Below are 22,927 nucleotides of genomic sequence, written 5' to 3'. Positions count from 1 at the left end.
ACAGTAAATGACGTAAAATTTACGGCAGTACTTGACTCTGGCAGTCCCATTTCAGTAATCAGTGAAACAGCCTTTAGCAAATGCAACAAATCGAACGATTGCCCCACACTTCCGTTACGTAAGATTAAATTACAAGGTGCAATCTTTGGAAAAAGTGTAGATGTACGCCAACAAACCAACCTAGAATTCTTTTGTCAAAGCCACAGCTTCTCTACGAACTTCCTTATTGTTCCATTATTGTCGACGGAAATTATACTGGGAGTAGACTTTTTGAATAAATACAAAGCAATCTTAAACTTTCACGATGCTGAAATAACTTTAGAAAAAGAAGGTAAGTCAATAGCTTTGAAATTTGAAGATTGGCTCTCAAACCATGATGAGGAAATTAATCGGCTTTACGTTCTGTTAGACAACAGTTCGGAATTTTCTACGGAACTAGACACTAACAATCACTCTGCAAGTACTGACAGGGATGATATCGACGGCGCATTTGACACTAATAAGTTAATTCAGAATAAAATTCAAACAATTGAGAATTGTAATGGCGCTGATAGGCAGGACCTTTTTGAGATTTTACAAGCACATTCCACAGTTTTTACTCATAAAACAGGAACAATCAAGGGATTTCAATACCAATTTCGTGTTCGTGAGCATACTAAATTTTGTGTTAGACCATATGTAATTCCAGCACATTATAGGGACCGTGTTAGAACAGAAATACAATCTATGCTCGATGAGGGCATTATTGAGCCTGCAGTAAGCTCATACAACAATCCATTACATGTTGTTGAGAAGAAAAATGGATCGATCAGGCTTGTCTTAGATTCGAGACAAATCAATACGATCATTATTCCTGAAACAGACAGGCCGCAAACGTTAGAAGAACTTCTTCAAAATTTTAATGGTGTAAAAGTGTTGTCTTCCATTGATCTCAGATCCAGCTTTTATCAGATCGAACTTCATCCAGAATGTAGAAAATACACAGCTTTCCTTTGTTTCGGCGTTTGTTATCAGTTTCGGAAACTTCCTTTTGGTTTGAACATTTCTTCGGCAGCATTCATTCGTGGGTTAAATTCCATATTACCTGAGTTCTTAAAACGTCACATCACCTTGTATGTGGACGATATTCTGATAGCAGAAGCTTCATGGGAACAACATAATCGCATCCTCAACAGTTTGTTACGTATTTTTGCAGAATCTGGAATTACAGTTAACTTGGAAAAGTCTGAATTCGGTAGGACAAAGGTGAAGTTTTTGGGACATATTATTTCTTCTGAAGGGATTCAGCCGGATCCTGAAAAGTTAGAAGCAATCAGAGCCATTCCAGTTCCATCCACAAAAAGACAAGTCCGCAGTTTTCTAGGTCTCGTAAATTTTTACCGTCGTTTTCTGAATATGCAAATTCTTGTTACACCAAAACTTTGTTCTCTCACTGGAAAAAATACTATTTGGAACTGGGACGAACAAGCACAATTGGAATTCAATTCTTTGAAAGAAGCGTTACTTCACGCGCCAATCTTAGCTCATCCAGATCTGTCACAAGATTTCTGCCTTAGCACGGATTCTTCTAAAGTCGGTCTTGGTGCCCATTTATTTCAAGAAGCCATAGAAAATGACACTACCGTTCAGAAAACCATTGCTTTTGCTAGCCGAGTGCTAACAAAATCTGAAAAAAATTATTCCGTTACTGAATTAGAAGCTTTAGCTATCGTTTGGGCATTTAACAAATTCCGTTTCTTTCTTTCTGGTAAGCACGTAAAAGTATACAGTGATCATCGTGCATTACAATTTCTTATGTCTTCAAAATTAAATCATGACAGGTTAAAACGTTGGGCATTGTTTCTGCAAGAATTCCGCTTCACAATAGTCTACATTCCCGGCAAGGAGAACATTGTTGCGGACGCACTGTCACGCGCACCGGCTGGGCTTGAGAAAAGTAACAAAGAAGGCAACCTAGAGAAAAATTTCAGTATTCTTTACATTCAGAAAGTCGCCTTTGAAAACTTCATCACCACATCTTTAAAGGACATTGCTCATGAACAAGATAAAGATCCGATTTGGAAAGACATCAAGAGCAAATGGCATGAAAGGACACACACACAGATTCGGCATTATTATCTGGTTAGAAACAACATACTGTTCAAACGCTGCACTGTTGATGACAAGCTATGGGTACTTTGCATTCCTGACGATTTTGTTAATAAGCTCATTTGGTACATTCATTTCAGTTACGCACATTTTGGCCCACGAAAATGTTATCATATTCTTCGAACGACTTGTTATTTTAACAATATGGAAAAGCGAATTCGAAGAGTCTTGTCTATTTGTAAACTTTGTCAAAAGGCGAAACCATCTACTATCTCACATCGTGCTCCGCTGTTTCCTATCATTCCTTCTAAATTAAAAGAATTTGCTGCTGTTGATCTCTTGGGACCCCTTGTCAGAACATCCAATGGATTTTCGTACGTTCTAGTCGCTGTTGAACTTACTTCAAAATTTGTTTCTTTCACTCCGTTACGTAAAGCCACTGGACGATCTGTATCCAACGCCTTTGTTAAAAATTTCTTACGTGAAGTTGGCCACGTTGCTAAAGTCATTTCAGATAACGGACCGCAATTCAGATCTGCTGTTTGGTCACGCATGCTTCGCAACCATAAAATCAAACCTGTTTTTATTTCATTGTACTCACCACATTGTAACCCGTCTGAACGGATTATGAAAGAAATCAATAAGCTTTGCAGACTTTATTGTCACAGAAAGCATCAGCATTGGGACAGATATTTACACTTATTTCAAAATGTGCTGAATGAAATGCCTCATGATTCCACTGCTTTACCACCCACTCTTGTACTAAAGAATGAAGAACCACTGAACAGAATCAGAGAGCTTGTACCTTTCCCAAATACACGTAAACTTCGACACAAAGACATAATTGATTTGGCTCTTAAAAATATAAAATCTGCAGCAGACAAAAGGAGAAAACTACACGGTAAAGCAAATACAAAGAAATTGTATATTGGTCAGAAAGTTCTCATTAAAGCTCATTCATTGTCACATAAGAAGAAACACTTGAGTCACAAATTCTTTCTAGTTTACAATGGACCTTACAGAATCCGACGTATACCACATGATAATTGCGTTGAAGTTGAAACTCTGCGTACTAAGAAGAGTAAAGGTTTACACCACATTTCTCATGTAAAACCATTTATTGACAGATAATCTGCCTTTTAACTTTGTCTTTGCCATAAAACGTTTCACTTGACGTTACTAGTATGCTTTAGAAACTGTTACCATGCAACAATGTTTGAAGTTAAATATCCAGCCAAGAACCATGAGAACTTATTTAAACAGAAATTACGAATGCATTGTTATAGTGAACAGACGACACAGTGTTGTATTTGTACGTTCTTGCTTGCTAGTTGCACGATTACGTAACGACTATCAGGCTTACATACATAGAACATGTACTGGTACTGCTCATGAGATTTTAATGCAATATTTTGGTTTACTTGAAAATACATTCCGGATTTAAAGTACTTTCTGAGAGATACCAGATGACACAGAGGTTAGTTTATGTGACAGTTACACGATTTTATCACGACGCTACTAATGAGTGACAATTTACAATGTTGCTTTTGCAGTGTATCTGTTTTATATCTGCACAGTTTTCTGAATTCTTCTAGGAAGAAAAACATGTTTTAGTAGTAACTTTTGTGGTATAGCAACAATGAGACAGCCTTTTTCGTGGCATAACAATACGTTACTGTACAGTACTTTCCTCATCACGGCAATAAGCGTAATAACTAAGATATCTATACGCAAAGCATTTCACTTTTGTGTTTCATGAGGTAAGTACATTGACTTTAGCAGAACCTTGCTTACAGAGGACGATAACTACGACAGTTCCACAGAATTATCTTACAGCAAGACGCGCATTTAGCGCTACAGGACACGCATTTGAGTGATTAATCTTATACTTAAAACACTTATTTTCAAAGATTTTTTAATTACAAAGAAAGTTTTCCGTGATACATTTCATTCCATTGCTGTAATTTGTAACACCTGGGGGTATAATTACATTAATCCTCAGGGGGGTACACGCTTACTTTGTGTACCATGTGTGTGGCAACCACAAGGAACCCTAGCTAATATGGTATTTGCTTATACAACTTTACACATCGGTACCATATTTCTCTAACACACAAATTACACAGCTATCTGATCATGTAACTGAGAGATAAACTTTTTTTATTACATCAGTGACATATGTTTACGTAATTACACAGTTGGATAACTTCACACTTATGAAATTGTATTTTGTCTGTACTTTGTAAACTGTTCATATTTTTTCGGAACCATTGTGATACTATGAGAGCTTTGAATGATGTATTTGGTAAGGGAGCATGATTTTAAAGTACGTTTGAGGCAGATGACACTTTTGACATGAGCAGAGAATTTTTTTATTATTGGAGGAAGTTACGACGATTTTAAGATTTGACTGAAGTGTTATGAGGTTATTTTTACGACGACGATGTGTATTATGCTGCTGAGGTATGTTTATGATTAATAGGCTGAGGCTATACGAGTTATTTGAATATGCTTCATAGTTATAATGACGAAATATTGACGAGTGTCGATGGATACGTATATGTGTAATAAGGTAAGGAGTAATGAATAGTGGGTAGGGACTCTTGACTTGTGAAACAGGATGTTGGAAACCAAAGTGACCACCTGCACGTAATGCGTCGCGGGCACCCAGCTGAGTCAGACGCCTGGAGAAAAAGCCATTATTGCGAGCCCTTTTCAGCGGCACAGGTAGAACAAAAAAAAAAGGGGAGGCCATTATCCTCGGAAATATTTTTACATCTGCACACCTGATTACGACAAGCGTCTTTCTACGAGAGTTGAGAGAATTTCTACTAACTTATGAAATGTCACATGACTACTGAATGATATTTTTATACTTTGCTTTTCGTAGTTGCTTATTTCACTTGATATCTGGTTTCAGCTGTGTTGCAGCATTGCTTTTATAAAATAAAATGCATTTGCTAATGGGAACACTTTCTGTCAACAGATCTATTAAATAATTATTTTATGATCCACATTCTTTAAAAAAGGAGCACTTGGAAAGGAAAGAACAATAAGAAGGGACTAATACCAGTAACTGTATCTATAATTTTCTTTTCAAGTACATGGTAATATTTCTTTTTACAATCAGTTGTTGTGGTGCACCACTTTAATTACATAGACATTAAGATGTGATTATACATTTCCCTTATCTGCATTGTTGTTTTTACTGTAATATTTTTTCTGCTTGAGCTATGTCATGTTTAGATATAAGTTATTGCATTTGCTGTTGCTGTTTGCCAGGCATAGTGCTACTAAATTTCACATTACATTACTCTGCTAAGCCAATTTTACTACTCATTGATTTTTCATGTTGCTGCACATTGGCTCATATTAGTTGTAATTTTGCATTTTATCTGTAAATTAGATTTACTGCTGCTGGCTTTGCCATTTTGCATTCTTTTCATTGCTGTTTGTATTAATTGTTTTGTGCTGCTGCATTGCCTCGTCCCTTAGTTTAGCATCTGAGCTCAGTAGATTTAAGTTAGCTTAAGAGGGGGTAGACTATATAAGAAACTGACTATGGAGAATAGGTAAAGAAATGCATTGAGAAAACAGGTTTAGGTAGGATTTTCTTGGAAGTAAATGTTGAGGTAAGAAATGTATGAACATATAAATACAGAAAGCATGCTTAGATAGAATTTTTTTGGGTGGAAACAAAGGATGAAATAAGAGGAAAGATATATGAAGTTTTGGGTTGGACTGCAGTACCACATGTTACACTGAAAACGAACCCTGTCCTTTCCCTTTTGTGTTATCCCACTATATGTTTGTGTACCCTTGTGTATTTGTTTTCTTCCTGTCTCTGTGTAGTTTCATAGAATTTTTTTCTCTTTTAATATTAAGCTACATTCACTATGAGGAGGAATACTGTTATCCTCAAATATAAGTTGCATTAATAATATGTTATTTTCTTTGTAAAGTTGTCTACAATTCTGTTCTGTTTCAATGTTCATGTGTGAAATTAATGTTTCGAAAACTATTCTCATTATTTTATGTATGTACTTATGTCACTATTTTTGTAACACTGATGTATATGTTTATTTCTATTCTTTTGTAAAGCCTGTACTACAAATGTTATCTGTATTATTATGTTTTTAATGATGTATTTTGTACCTTTGTAATTGTATTCTTATGTTATAAAATTGTAATTGTCACCAGTTCATGACATTATTAACTTGTTAGTTACATTTCACTGCACATGTTTCTGTTGGTCATAGTATATGGACAATAAGTGAGAAGTAGGGACTGTTAGTGTTTGCATGTGTGTTAATGATTCAGCAAGGGACTGGATAACAGCATTGCTCGTTCTAAGGACAATTCCAAAAACTTTGTGAGTGCACAAGTGGTGGTTTATGGACTTGCTATATTATCCGCAAGACTCTTCAATGGTGATTGTGCACCTGCACAGTCACAACAGATGGCTGCTGGCCATCTCTTCAAGGACTACAGTGGGTCTACATCTTTGATGATCCATCAATACCATTATCTCTTCAAGGACTACAGTGGGTCTACATCTTTGATGATCCATCAATACCTTTATTTCTTCAAGGACTACAGTGGGTCTACATCTTTGATGATCCATCAATACCATTATTTCTACAAGGACTGCAGTGGGTCTGCACCTCTGGTGGCCCACCAATACCACAATCTCTACCAGGACTCCAGTGGGTCTGCTCTGTGATGACCTACCTACCAATACTCTTCAAAACTTCGAATGACTCTGCTGTGGGTTTGCTCCATTGTGGCCCATTACCTGTCTGCATGTCGAGTCAGCACTGTCTTTCCATTGGAAGGACAACACTACTTCTTCAAGACTGCATGGAAATCCACTACTTCTGTGTGCAATTTCTTTTACTAATGAGACTTTGTGAAAAAAAACCTGTAATTACTGTTATGATGTACGATTAGGACTGTCTTTATGGACTGTGAGACAATTTTAGCTTTTGACCAACATAATATCAATAAGTGTGAGCATTTGATTTCTTTGTTATTGTAATTATGAAAAATTTTTTCAAATCTGTATTGGCCACTGCCCCATCCAATTTGTAAAAATTTTTGTGGGGAGCATGGGGGCTATGTAAGTAGGCTGTTTATGTTATCTTTATGTAAGTAGGCTGTTGAGGTTCTTATGTAAGTAGGCTGTTTAGGATTTCTTATTGGTAACGCCACCTCTGTATGAAAATAACTGGCTGTGCTGTGTGCAGTCTGTGGCTGCTTTGCATTGTTGTAATACTCGCCATTGTAGTGTTAGGCAGCTGGCTGTGAACAGCGCGTAGCGTTGCGCAGTTGGAGGTGAGTGCTGTGTGCAGTCTGTGGCTGCTTTGCATTGTTGTAATACTCGCCATTGTAGTGTTAGGCAGCTGGCTGTGAACAGCGCGTAGCGTTGCGCAGTTGGAGGTGAGCCGCCAGCAGTGGTGGATGTGGGGAGAGAGATGGCGGAGTTTTGTAATTTTTCATGAACTGATATATATATTATGGCATGTGATGATATTAAGGTAAATACATTGTTTGCTCTCTATTAATATCTTTCATTTGCTAACTATCCCTATCAGTAGTTAGTGCCTTTAGTAGTTTGAATCTTTTATTTAGCTGGCAGTAGTGGCGCTTGCTGTATTGCAGTAGTGGGAGAAACGAAGATTATTGTGAGGTAAGTGATTTAGTGATTTGTGAAAGGTATAGTTTAATGTTAGTCAGGGCCATTATTTTGTAGGGAATTTTGAAAGTCAGATTGCGTTGCGCTAACAAAATATTGTGTGTCAGGTTAAGCACAGTCCTGTATAATTGTTCAAAGGGGGCGTTTCACTATCAATAGTTCAAATGGTTCAAATGGCTCTGAGCACTATGGGACTCAACATCTGTGGTCATCAGTCCCATAGAACTTAGAACTACTTAAACCTAACTAACCTAAGGACATCACACACATCCATGCCCGAGGCAGGATTCGAACCTGCGACCGTAGCGGTCACGCGGTTACAGACTGTGAAGCGCCCAGAACAGCACGGCCACACCGGCCGGCCTCTATCAACAGTAACTTCCTCCCCAACCCCCCCCCCACCCCCCCAACCCCCCCTCCCACCCCAGCTCACTGTTAACACGGTTGACAGCCGTATTAACCCAGGGCTGGTCATGGCGCTGCAAAACATCCACGAACCGCACAAGAGTGTGAGATGTTGCTGCTCCTAATACATCCAGATCACATCTAATACTATAGTCCGAACTGCTAGACAGGCTGTTACCTGCTCCTCCTACTATGAGAACATGGTCCTCACCATCAAAATCTTTGCACAAGGCCCCTAGGTTTTCTGTAACCTGGCTAAGCTTAGCACTAGGTTTCACGATAATTGTGACCTGGTGCTCGAATGCTAGCCTATCCTGTAGCAACTGGTCTACACCTCTCCCAAGACTGCTACCTAACAGCAGGACTCTATTCTTTCTGCTTGACTTTAATCCCGACCTAGTATTGCAATTTTTACTACGAGTCTGCTGCACCCTACTTTGCTCAAAAACTGTTTTAGGCTCTCCTACTTCAGGTAGAAAATCTAACTCATTGGTCACTGGAATCTGAAAAGTGATTTCTGGGGTTTTCCCCTTCTGACTACGACTTGTTACCTGTTCCCAGCTCCTACTGTCTCTTTCCCCCTTCAACTTGTCTAATTCGACGTACACCATTTTTAGTTCATCCTGAAGGGCACAAATCTTTTTTTCCCTGTTCCGCGATTTTCTTGTCGCGGCTACATGATCTACAACTCCATTGGCGACCCTCATCTGGCACTATAATAGCTTCCCCTCTACAATCACCCCAGTGAAACACCAACCCACAATCCTGAAATTTCACTCCCGTGCTCACTAATCTACGACAACATCCACATTTGTCACATATGATGGCAGATTAAACAATAAAAATTACACTACAAGCGAACAACACAAACATAAACAATACAAATTACTCTACAAACATTTCCGCTACACCAATTAATAATTAGTAGAAAGTAACTTAGCTTCCAGAGAGATGGGCAGAGAATTTCTGGACGTCAGGCGAATGTAGCAGCAGGCGAATGTAAACAGCGCGATGTTAATTGCTGGCGTGGTTTGTAGTGGCGGAAATCACGAAACGAGTAAGAAACTGAAGGGGCTCGATATTTTCTAACGACAAATTTGAACAGGCGCTATCACTGAATTAAGTATAAATACTCTAATGGAAACGGAAAAACCCCTTAACGACTTGCACTTTAATGGCTTGCACTCGAGAACAGTTATCTTTCCACGAAAACTTCACAGCCTCATAAGCGAAACATGGCCATCATTACCACTCTGACAGAACCAGCTTTCATTACAAAACATAACAGTCCTCCACCCTGCTCTCCAATGAGCTCTCGCTTGGCACAACTAATGTCACAAATGGCGGTGGTTTATTGAAAGTGTAATTCACACTACAGGGCATCTGGCTTGAATCTGTCCTTAAAGTAAGAGACTTGTCGCAGTTCATCGTGTCATCTGGCGCCAGCTGCTGCTCAAATTGCTGCTGAGAATGCAGCAAGAGCGACAGAGCCCCATGCCACACGATGGTCGTCCCGCTCAGTAGTACCACATGGCCATCTGAAGCCTGTGTTTGTGGCGGTGCGTTCTCGTGACCACCACAGTCAGGTGTTATGTGCAGTGGCTACATTCCTCCCAAGTATCGCAGAAGGAACATCCAGCTTCTCATAGCCCTATTACACTACCTCGTTCAAACTCAGTGAGGTGTTGATAATAGCGTCTTTGTCTCATTGAATGCATTCATTACTAACACCAACTCACCACGTACAATATCAAAGATAACTAACGCTCACAATCTTTACGGCACCTATTTAAAGCAAACCTGATCTGAATCCTTATGGTGGCATTACTAGCGCCACTCTTATGTGACTGGCGTGAAATCTGAACAGACATGATCTTTCACATGTAGAAACTCGCCTACCAACTTTCGTTTATGTCTCACTACTTCTTATTGGTGGTGTGATTTTTTTCTTGTACATATAAACTGAAGAGCCAAAGAAATTGGTAAACCTGCTAATAACATTTAGGGCCCCCACGAACACACAGAAGTGACGCAACAAAACATGTCGTGGACTCAACTAATGAAGTAGTGCTGGAGAGAATTGACATCATGAGTCCTGCCTGCAAGGCTGTCCATAAATCCGTAAGAGTACGAGGGCGTGGAGATCTCCTCTGAACAGCACGTTGTAAGTTATCCCAGTTATGCTCGATAACGTTCATGTCTGGGGAGTCTGGAGGCCAGCGGAAATGTTTAAACTCAGAAGAGTGTTTCTGAAGCCAGTCTATAACTATTATGGACGTGTAGGGTGTCGCATGGTACTGCTGGAATTGCCCAAGTCTGTCGGAATGAACAATGGACATTAGTAGATGCAAGTTTTTGTTGTACATCCTTTCGACAGGTCGTCTTTGGGACGACGGCCGTTTACTATTGCGAGAAAATGAAACGCTTACAGTCGTCCTTATGATTTTACCTATTTTGTTGCAACCAGTTTCGGCGTTTCAATGCGCCTTCTTGAGGGTGTAATTCATGCAGAAGAGGTTGACACGATATCGCATCAGTGGCCAGCATAACTGGTCACACAGACTATCTGAAAACTTTGGTGTCAGCACTCTAACCATCAACTGCCAATATGAAAAGAAGCAGGTGATCAGACATATGTGCCATCTGTAAGAGTCGCTTCTAGGCTTATCAGGGCTCCTATATCACTCCAACTGCACATGCAGTTGAAACGAGTCTCTTCCGACCAGGCAACATGTTTCAAGTCCTCAACAGCCCAAATCTTTATACTGTGCAGTCATCAAGGGTACACGACTGGGGATTCGGCTCCAAAAGCCCATATCGATCATGTTTCGTTGAAACGTTCGCCCGCTGAAACTTGTTGATGACCCAGTATTGAAATCTGCAGGAATTTGCGGAAGGCTTGTACTTTTGTCACGTTGACGGATTCGCTTCAGACGTCGTTGGTCCCATTCTTGCATTATGTTTTTCCAGCCAAAGCGATATCGGAGATTTGATGTTTTACCGGATTCCTGATATTCGCAGAACACTCATGAAATAGTCACACAGGAAAATCACTTCACCGTTGCCTCGGAGATGCTGTGCCCCATCGCTCATGCACCGACTATAACACCACATTCAAATTGACTTAAATCTTTATTACCTGCCATTGTAGCAGCAGTACCCGATCTAACAACTGTGCCAGTCACTTGTTGTCTTATATTGGCGTTCAGACCGCAGCGCCGTATTTTGCCTGTTTACATACAGTATCTCTGTATTTGAATATGCGTACCTTTCCATGCCTCATTGAAGTTTTCATACATCTCCTCCTCCACTTCCCTCTTTTCGCCCACGTATTTCTGCCCCCCTCTCTCTGTCCATCTCTTCTCACCCCTATCTGTTTCCATCTCCTCCTCACCCTCAACGGCTTTCTCTTCCTCCCCCCTCTCTCAGTTCACTTGCCATCACTCTATCTCTAATCTGTATCTCGCACCCACTCCCTCTCTGTACATCTCCTTCTCTGTCTTATCTGCCTTCTCCTCCTGTCCCCTGTCTCAGTCCATCTTCTCCTCATTGCACCTCTATTTCCACCTCCTACTCCCCCTCTCTGTATCTTCTCCTCCCCCCTCTCACCATTTTCTACTCCTCTCTTTGTGGCCATCTTCGTTTACTCCCTCTTTCTGTCAATTCCTTTCATGTCCTTTTTCTTCTCTCTCCCCCTCTATCTGTCCATCTCATCCCTCCACCTTTATCTGTCAATCTACTCTTCCCTCCTCTCTGACATCTCCTGTCTCCATCCATCTCCTCCTCCTACCTCTAGCTGGCGATGTCCTCCTCCACTCTTTCTTTTTTCATCATCTCCACTCACCTCTCTCTATCCATCTCATTTTCCACCCTTTGCCGAGCTGTTGCCCTTCACATGTGTACCTGTGGCCCTCATTCCAATACTGCCCACACAACACACCTCTCATGAAGTGCAGCCTAAATGTCAGGTGTTAGCAACATTCGTTTACCCCATCCCCATCCCTATGGTTCTTACATCCACAGTAATTCTTCCCAGGTAACTTGAAGTATGTGCCCTAAACTTGGTTGAAGTAGACCCAGTGGTTTAGGAAGAGATGTGGAAAATATACATACATATATAAATATAGATCAATTTTTATATATCTGTATGATTGCAGGGGAAATGGCTGATAAGTCCATCCAAGTAAATTTTACAGGATGGCAATTCCGAAAATGAAACATGACAATTCATGCACTAAAATACTGTTCCCAAAATGTTCCAGTATTTTTATCAATACATATATACATGGGTAACTTTACCTATTTTAGTAGTTATATTAGCATTTTTGTAATAAATTAAAAAATACAATTTATACAAATCTGATATAGATGTAAGAACAATGTGTAAGTACAAAATCACATTTTGTTTATTATGGTATTTAAAATGTATATAAAAATATAAGAATAATCACATCTTTGCTTATTGTGCACTTTGTAACATTATTTCAGTGATTAAATTGTTTCTACTCTAAAGTATTACTGTGCTATAATATATAGTCCTAAAGGTACATAAATGGAATAAAAGTAATAAAAGTAGCAAACTTTTATTCTTTTTCCCTTGTGGTGTTCTTCTAGATTTCCATTTCATCATTTACATCCCTATTCATTCGGATTAAATTGGTATAATTCATCCTGATATCTTCGTTTCTTTCGCCATGAAGTAATGTACATCCAGCTACTGTTCACAGAAATCACACAGCAGCACTTTTATCCCTTGTTTCTGTTATTTACTAAGTGATCAACATTTCAGGTCCATAGAGCAACACTGGTGCTGCTATTACTTTATACAGATTATGCAGTTTTACAATGCCACTACACATTTACCATGCAGATACTGAAATTTCTGAAGATTTCTTTTCACCACTATTTGATATATTACTTATTAACTTGCTCTTTTGTTTGGTTGTTAATTACAACTTGCATCCCAGTTGGTTCACACAATCTAAGGGTCATCACTTGTGCAATTGATTGAAGATCTATAATATTTATATCAGTTTGCTTCTTAAACACTGACGCCCCATTTTATAAATCATCTGTTCCAGCTCAAATTATTGGGTCAGTTGCAAGGGACATTGTGTATACAGAAGGCCCATTTATTTTAATGTGTTTTGGTAACATTATTGCTGTTTATTTGTAATATCATCAACACTGTGGAATAAAATTATTAATGATTTGGTTCTATTTACATTGTAAAATACGTTTTCATAGACACTAAAAGTAATAAGGTAGATATGTTAAATTCTGTTATGGTGAAAACATAATCTGCACACAATCTACCCCTATAGAAACTGTTCTATTTGTCATTTATTAATTACTTCTGCTATTACACTAACTTCTCTGTATACTGTCTTTGCATATATTTTATGTGTTGAGTGTAAGTAGCTTATATCCCTTTATGTTGTGGTTTTAGTTTTATCTCCTTTCCTATGTATAGAATATACTTCTGCTATATTCCATTACTACAGTTCATGTCTGTCTTTAAAACAACAGTTTGGAAGATTTAAAACTCTAACCTTCATTTTTTGTGCATGCAAACAATTAATAACTTATATTTTTACATCTCAGTTCTTTTCTATTCCTTAACGTTGATAAAGTTCTATTGAGCTCATCTGTTATTCTACACAAACAAATACTTACACTTGCTGTTTCAACTGTTTCTATGGTCCTTTAATTCTCATTAGACCAGAGATCCCATCTGCAGCTAGTGTACTTTCTCCTGTAGAGAACACGTTTGATGTCAATAACGTCTTCATTCCAGCTCCATCTTTTATTGTTCCACATGCCTCTACATGCTATCAGTGCTTTTCTTTTAGACTTAATAACTTTTCATTTGTTGGGTTCTGTAAATGTTGTAGATAAGTGGCTTTCTTTTCTTTTATAGATTCTGCAGTAGCTTTCTTCCATATTTTCAATCAACTATTTTCAGTTCTTTTTTATGTGTTATTACAACTTTGAGCGTTTCCTTCCTGAAATCATACTTTAATGTTGTCCCACTCCTGAATTATATTGTTATGTTCAGGTGTATTCCATTACCATGTATTGGTTAATAGAGAGTTTTTTTGGGATCTTCCTTTAATAAACTAACTATAAACATTTCTTCTTCTACTTTTTATTTTCTTTACCTTTCGTCGTCTGTTAAGGATTGATAATTTCGTAATAAGCAAAATTTGATCTATATTGACATCTTCCAGCTGTATATCTTCCTGTCATGCATTCCAACGTCCAATCTCCTTCCTTTAAATGATATTCTCGGTTTTTGACAAAAAAGTCTTGCACCCCCTCTGTGAACCCTTCTTCTGGGCTATACGTCTTAAAGTTTCTCAGACACCTCTTTCAACTTTTCTTCTCAGTTTTACCATCTGATAATGATGTGGTGAAGTGGTTTCTCCATTGGTTTTAGATGTGTATAGGTGCAAATGATATAGCACATAGTCACTCCATTATATAAGGTGGTACCGTGATGATTTTACAAACTTTCATGGATTATGGAAAAGGATTGATGTATCAATTTGAGTTAACGGACCCTGGATCGAAAACGACTAAGTCAATAGCTGCAGGTGAGAATCATTATGACACCTCTGACCGTGGACGTCTTATACTGCAAGCTCTTTGTTTTCCATATTTGAGAGGAGTTAAACCATAGCAAGAAAAAAAGACCAGTAAACATGGGCTCTAAATTGCATACCTTCAGAATTACGAGAAGTTAAAGAAATCCACTGTCAGAGGTATTAGAATGATTTCGTTTACTTTCGACCTCGCTTTTATTTCCACACCAGGGTCCGTTAGCTACGGGCAGAGGGTGGAAACAGCTCATGTTGATGTCCAGTAACAGTTGTCGTGATACTTTTGATCAGATAGCATCAAGTTCATTATCAACGTAAACGATCTATAGTTTTCACTTTTTTCCAGGCATGTTTCCTTTGGTAATATGGAAACAGTGCTGTCTTGAAAACTTGTGGTGAGTCACCCGTTTCACTCTGAATTAGCTCGGCTTATTTGCGTTTACAGCCAAGACTGGCAAGAACTGAACTGCCATTGGCCCCAGTGAAGAGCATGTGAACACCCTAACTTTTGGCACCTTGCGGATTTATTGGGTACTTTTCTTTGAATGCTGTTAAACAGAATCAAGATACGGTAATCTCAAATACACGGCACTAAATCTACCGCGCTATGCTACACATTGCTTCTCTAGACTCGGTAAAAGTTGGAATTAGAGTCATGAGCGCACCTCAACTTGTGCATGTTTTATGGAGCTACTGCGCATGCGCAACTGGCATGACATAATTGTCTTACGAGGCAAATACATACATATTTGATTAACAATGTGCACTATTCATGGTGTGCAGTGCTAGCCCTTATCACCCAACTACAAGCTTACGTCTGGCCACCAGCTGGTAGCACAATGCAGCAGACTTCTATCTACGTATACGTGGCATAAATCCCGCTAAGTCGTAGCAAACTCCACAGATATCCGAATTAACTCTCTGTTTAGTAAAATCAGATTGGACATCTGTATATGTTGTAGTTATACGGATATAAAAACCTATTTTGTGGGATTCTGAGTGGAATGTAGTATATTAAATTTTGGATTTTATTGCATTGTAATTTATTTGAGGCACTGAGAACACTGAAGCATATCATCGTCGTATGTGTGAGTGTATAAATTATTAATGCTTGCGACATCTGTTTATCTTATGGTGGGTCACTTATCTGTACTGCAGGCCCATATTGTAGTATATCTGAACATTCACGAAAAGCTGTCTCAGTGGTTTCTCTGATATTCACTTAAATATGGTGGGTCGAAGACGGCGTGTTTTTCGTTCCTATGACTCTCAGCGCCTTATTTGTATCCTACACGAATTACCTTGTTGGTAAATGGTACTACCTGAATTTAATAATTCTTCAGTTTGCGTTTGGAGTTGGTTGTCTGCTGTACAGGAATAGGGCCTTCCTGCGGAGTGTCAACAGGAACCCTGTTGAACCTGTATTAAGCACTAAAGAAAAGAAAATTACCATGAAAAGTTAGCCGTAAAGGATCTAGGGCTTCCCAGACCATATCCGTTATCTGAGAAAGTGACGAAATCAAATAAGCATGACTACAAGTGAATATTTAACAAAGAAGTGTATAATAAGCATAAGTTGTTGTGTAGGTGCAATGTAAGAATGCCTGATTTTTCAGCCCAGATGTTAATTCATTAACTAATACATGAATTAGGGATGTTGAACACTTGTCCAAATAAATAAAAATGCACGATAACTGACACTTACACAAAAATTCGAAACGGAGAACAGCGAAAGCTTGGACATTATTTACTTCTTGCCTAGACAATACGTTATTATGTGCAGAACAACAAAATTCCACAAAAACAACTCTTCATTTTTCCAGGCAAGTTATGCAATTTATTATAATTATTAGTATGGTTACTGACAGGGGCTGAAATTGTATATAGATATATGTTAATAACCGTAACTGTTATACAGCTGGAGCTATTAATTTCGTATCGGTACTCTCATATTTATGTGAATTTAAAAATTTGTGAACACCCAGAACGTATACCTACCTCTGAATGGTGCCCTCCAAAGCTAAAAAGTGATTAATTTCCTTGTATGTCGCAGCTTCAAGAACAGCGACGGCTCGGAACGGACCGAGGAGGGGGAGTTGACGGCGGACGGCTCGCCCGACGTGTCCGGCTCGTACACCAGGGTGTCGCCCAAGACGGGCGCCGTCTACGTCGTCACCTATCGCGCCGACAAGCACGGCTTCCACGTCATCAGCAGGCCGCTCGGCAAGGACCAGCCGGGAGAGGCGTACGCCAGACTCCACAGGCGGCAATTCTGACCGCAACACCTGCTACAATCATACTAGGCACCGTGTCAGCGAGGTGGACATAGCGACGCAGCGAATTCGTCCACGCACTTCCTTCATCTAAACAAACCTGAAATCTGGCAATGCGAACTTCTTCAACATCTCTTATGTTCCGTTGTCACCAGAGGTCTTTGATAGCTGTCACAAAGGCAGTATACTGTAAAGAGAGCAAACATGGATCTCGGTATTGGAATGACAAGCGTACTGCTTGCTAGAGGTTCTTCGCTTACCGGAACAATACCATTACAAAAATTATTTCTCTGTTTTTCACATCCGAACATTCCACTGTCTTCTACGTCCAGCATATGGCAACTTTTCAAAACGAATAAATTACTGATTCGCACCGTACAGAAAAGTCTAGAACCACACGATATTGCAGTTGTTAATTGTTATCTTATCATTAGCGATAAACTCATCGTTCGAGATTTAAACTTGAGCGATTAATTTATTACTGAAGATAACTCTGTATTAGAAAAGTAGTTTTGAAATTCATCTGATTCTTTCCACGCCAGATCCATTTCTGTTTGAGGTCACAGAAATTTTGGCTGGACAATTTACTGGATACACTAAAGGCTAAATCAAGAGTCTGACTAACATAGGGGGCAGCTGGGTGAAAGACAGAAGAATATGCTTATTATAGCAATGGCTCTGAAATGCGCAGTGTGAAATAGATAAAAACTTAGAAAATGACCAGATAAATGTTCATCATCTGACTTGTCAGATTGTACAAATAAACGTCGATGAGACCTAGAAAAGTAAGATAACAGCACTTACAGCAAAATTCTGGTGATTCATGGTTATCAATCTCCACTTGACTGTTTATTATTTCGTGCTAGTCAGCATAATACCCATCTGGAGAGGTACCCTCTCATATCTATCACACTTGAAAATTATTTAATTTAATTTTTCACTGAGCACCGTTTGTAGCTATTGACATATCTTCAAAAAACGTACATTGGACTGGAGTTTTTACTCTTCCCTCTTTCAACAAAAAATGTAGTGTTTTTCGAAGAAGTTATTACTTAACATTCATCCATGATAATACCTATGTGATAGAGCTTCACTTCGGTTTCAAACATAAATGAACCTCAAATCACAGGATATTTTCGGATGTAGTGTCGATTAATTGTCAGAAGTATCAGTTGATACCTCAAACTGAATTGATGGCACTTTTTTTTATCTAGCAGTCCATAACCGCAACACCGTATAATGCTGTACATCATAATCCTATAATTAAGTGAAAAAGTTTTCCTCTGTTTTGCCATACTCTACCATCCAAAAATTGTTTAGAATCTTCTCTTGCGGACATTTTTCGTTACGCTTTATTAATCAGTATTGGATATGTATATTCTATTTTTTGTTATGGATGTTACATTGACTAATTTATTAAGATAATAAATATTTGAATGTTGTTACAAAAAAAATTAAAAGAATTCATAAATTCTATGTTTAGTGATTCATCGGCCACATAAGAAAAATAATATCTTTGATTATCTCCCCCTTTGCGTACATGTATATGTATATACAGGTCTAAAATTAGTACTAAAAAAACTAACTTTACCCTGATACACTAACTGCTGATTATTTTTTGAACTTAAGCATCTTGCGATAGCCATGTTGTTGTTTGAGATACTCAGCATGGTAGAAGAACAGTGTGTAATTCTTAAAGTTGGTACTGGTGCTTGTCCACTTTCATCACAGCAACTCAAAAGATTAAGGAGCTAACACACAGATTGGAAGTAGATTTATTCATCTCGAAGATCTAATGCAAACATTCATAAAAGAAACCTTGAAATCTAGCTTATCTTAAGAAAATGTCATTTGACAACACACACACACACACACACACACACTATTGTTCTAGAAAGAAATGTTAAAAAGCTCGCTAGGATCAGTCTACAGTGTGCCGACATGTCCACCATTAACGAAAGTGCAGTACATATTACAGAAAACGTAGCATCGCCACAGCTTTCACAAAAAGCAGCAGTAAACACAGTACCGCCATCCTTAACTTATTTAACTGGTATGTAAGTCTGCAGGCATTCGTGGCAGTTGTCACTGAAACTAAATGTGAATACCGGAAAATCCTGAAGGAGATTTCTGCGGAGAGATCGAAACGTCGATGACATAGAAGTAAATTCGAGATGAGGACGAAGCTATCTGACTAGTTAGAAACTTCTCCTTTCCATTTATATACTGTTATTGAATATTGTACGACACCTTGTAAATATAGCCGGATGCGAGTCTGCCTCCCGAGACACAAGCAGCCATATGTAGCCTGGAGCCAGAGGCTTGGGAATACTCCTTAGGAGGTTCACTACGCCCTACTGCATTTATGTATAGTGATCAGAAGTAGAGAAACAGGGACGCAGTTAATCTGCAAAAAAAAACCGCTCCTCGAAGAAGAGGAAGAAGAAGTTGAAAAATGGATATGTCCCCTCCATATGGAGCTTTAAATTATCAGAAGAAGCATAATTTGCTGTAACGAAGAAATGGTTTTAGAGGTTATCTCAGCGAGTGTTTGTGCCTATTTTCTTGGGGAGTTCAAAAATAAGTTACTCATGAAGTCATATTCTAAGACCATTGCAGAACAAGAGTGTACGTCCATGCTAACACAATTTTGGCGCGGTAAGATTCTTGTGGGCAAGAAGTCTAAATTGCATACAGATCCGATGTGATATTCTAATAGTATGTACACCAAATGCCAAATCGCATCCAACCGCAATGTAATGATCCCTGCCGTTTGACGAACGCATTATAGACTTGTGTGTTGCTGCTCGAAAAGGAAGTGACATGGTGACTGTTGAAAAAGCATGTCATGTATCTGTATCAGCATTCAGTGTGGCATTCAGTAAAAGTTACTAGATCAGCAAATGCAATCTTTAACTTGCTTTTTGAAGTCCATACCTTAGAGAAAGAGGTCGCTACTGAACAGCTGTGGAAACGATTGGCCGGATGAAGATCCAAACTGGCCACTCGCTATGGGAGAGGTCGCTGCCAGTGGAACACTTTAATATTAGCCTTCGTGAGAGAAATTTCGCTTCTAGGTTTGGAGTAAGGCACTCTAGTGTCTGTAGGAGGTGGTGTAAGACTTTTCTTGTGAATACAATCGGCACCTGGCTGTGAGAATCACAGCTGGTAACATCCAGCTATCGTCCAGCTCTGGCCATAGCGGCATATCGAAAATCCCAACGAAGGTAGTGCGTAGCTGCTGGTCACAAATCAACTCTCCATTGTGTACTACCTGGTAAACAGCACGCACTGATGCACTCCCTGCATAGACCGCTTGGTAATGTTTCGTTTGCCCCAGATTAAAAACAAATTAAGTCTGCAAGATTTTTTCATTGATAAATGAGTAAATTAGTGTTTTTTTATTCCAGTCATGGTGACAAGAAGATATTAATAGGGTCGTAATTGCAGTTTCTAAAGGGCAAGAAATAACGAGTCATTGTCCTAAACAGAATCCTTCATACAAATAAAAACTGATGTATTTACATTCCTTCAGCTGGTCACATAATCCATTTATTTGTTAAATTAACTGCAAATTTCGCATTGAAATGCCATTTTATTAATAAATCTTAGGCGACAACGTCAAACACGGTCTTCACCAAATCCATCGCTACGCAATTGGTACCGCCTATGGAACCATAATCGTAAATCACGTAATTAATGTCAAAAATAGAGGCTTTAGTTGCCTAAGTGTTATCACCTCTACCGCTTCTGTTCTGACTGACGCCAGAAACTTTGTGCTTCACTCACCTAACTGACCTCTCCTGCCCATGTCGAAAGGAAACGAAAGAGGCACGAAAAGTGCAAAATCTTCTAATATGAGGCCAGGTAGATGCAGATAAGATACCTCATTCTGAAACCACACATTTTTAAACGTGCTCATATATCTGATGGCACTACATGATTTTATTAATAGGTCTATGATTTCACTTTGTAATGTATCATTCTTTAGAAACCAACTTTTTCGGTAAACAATTAAGTGACAAATACTAAACTTCTTTCAACAGCCTAAATGCTTACTGACACTAGAAAATTATAAGCTTTAACAGTTGAGCAGACTATGGCAAAATTTGAGCAATAACTATAACCTGAAATGTTTCTCAGTCTCAAGTGTTGTTCATAATGGAGATAAATAACAGAGGAAAGATTACTATTTCGGAAAATTGAATTTCAGTCCCGTTTGTATCTCTCCGTCGATGTTCACTAACAAATGAAAACCTCAAGGGAGGTTTTCCGAACATATCTCACAATTTGGAAACTGCTAAACTGGAAATAATAACAGACATTTAAGTTTCTGGGGCAAATTATGAAGAGTGCGTGCGTAGTTCAGCCGAAAAGGGCCATCACCTCTTAGGACAACGGCTTAGATTCATGTTCCAGTCCAGCTGAGTTTCAGTCTGTTCAAAAAATGGTTCAAATGGTTCTGAGCACTATGGGACTCAACTGCTGTGGTCATAAGTCCCCTAGAACGTAGAACTACTTAAACCTAACTAACCTAAGGACATCACACACATCCATACCCGAGGCAGGATTCGAACCTGCGACCGTAGCGGTCGTGCGGTTCCAGACTGTAACGCCTTTAACCGCTCGGGCACTCCGGCCGGCAGTCTGTTCTGAAGCGTAGTTACGATGTATACTTCGCTTGAGAGGGAAGGTAACATTTTGGAAATTCCACAAGTAACTACTGCGTTCATGAATGTCTTGTAACTATGCTCAAAATATATACATAACAAACCAAGTAATGACAGCCACTGCAAAAATTATAGCTCTGCACTTTTGGTGACGTAATACTTATGGTAAATGTACCGTAATAAATAAAAGTAGAATACGTCGCTTTTGTATTTTGACAGAGCTTAAACTCCATAAAAGCAGTGCATAAGTAAAAATAGTCACTCGGATTTCTGTTAACCACTTTTGACCTAACATGAACAGCAGAGGACTGTAGCAGTAAGAGATCTCCTTCTAGCAACGTTCCTGTTCTGAAGAAAGATCGCCCGACTGACGCACGTGAACTGATAACGTCAATTTTCTATAGATTCATGGAACAGATTTTACGTCCACGTTGTGTGACACCTTAGAACATGGAAATCACTTTGGATCTTGAGAAACTGAGTTCGCTGTTTTATTAATCTGTGAGATTCATAGTATTAGATAGCGACACACAGGTTGATTCAGTGTTGCGGAAGGCGCTGCGTATTGCAGCATGCTGTGATAATGAGCAATGCAGGAGATTGTCGAATACCATACAGGCATTGTGAATGCACTGAGGACTTCCCAGAAATTCTTGACGGGAAGACATCGTTAACTATGAAATTAGCTTCATACTTACCTCAAGTTTGTGTTGTAATGATGCTGTTCTTCACGATATACGTAAATGATCTGTTGGATAACGTTGGAAAAGCATCAGAATGATAGTGGATGATACCGTTGCATATTGTGATGGTACAGCCTTAAAAAAGATTGCGCAAAGACGGAAGGACCTTGCGGGCTTTGGCGATCAACATTCACCATGAACAAATTTAACGTATTATGCGTAAGTAATCGGCAAGACCAATTTTTGTTACACTACGCGAGCGGTGATCAATCACAGGAAATATTAGCAACCATAAAGTATGTAGGAGGGCTCATCTGAAGCCATCTGGGATGAAATTACTACATGTAACTAGATACTGGAGACGATGATTCCCGACAGATTCACTGGAAAAATTCTAATTATATCTAATTCCCTCACGAAGGTGGTAGCTTCGAAACACTAGTTTGATCCGTTGTTCACTATTTCTTGTTGTGTAGGACCTATACTAGATAGGATTAATAGAGAAAATATA

At 38.9% G+C, this 22,927-nt stretch overlaps 1 protein-coding gene across 1 annotated transcript in view; it reads left to right on the top strand.

Annotated features, from left to right (window-relative positions):
* Window positions 1-17,874, top strand: part of LOC126419160 (endocuticle structural glycoprotein SgAbd-5-like) — a 59,558-nt gene extending 41,684 nt beyond the window's left edge. The window contains exon 3 of the mRNA XM_050086284.1: window positions 16,844-17,874. Coding sequence (XP_049942241.1) covers window positions 16,844-17,066 — 223 coding nt within the window. The 3' untranslated portion in view covers window positions 17,067-17,874. The remainder of the gene's footprint in view (window positions 1-16,843) is intronic.
* Window positions 17,875-22,927: the final 5,053 nt, after the last annotated feature.

This window comes from Schistocerca serialis, chromosome 9 (assembly GCF_023864345.2).
Source record: "Schistocerca serialis cubense isolate TAMUIC-IGC-003099 chromosome 9, iqSchSeri2.2, whole genome shotgun sequence".
Classification (NCBI taxonomy): Eukaryota; Metazoa; Arthropoda; class Insecta; order Orthoptera; family Acrididae; genus Schistocerca; species Schistocerca serialis.
Note: the sequence above shows the minus strand (reverse complement) of the source record. Positions and strands in the feature narration are given on the sequence as shown.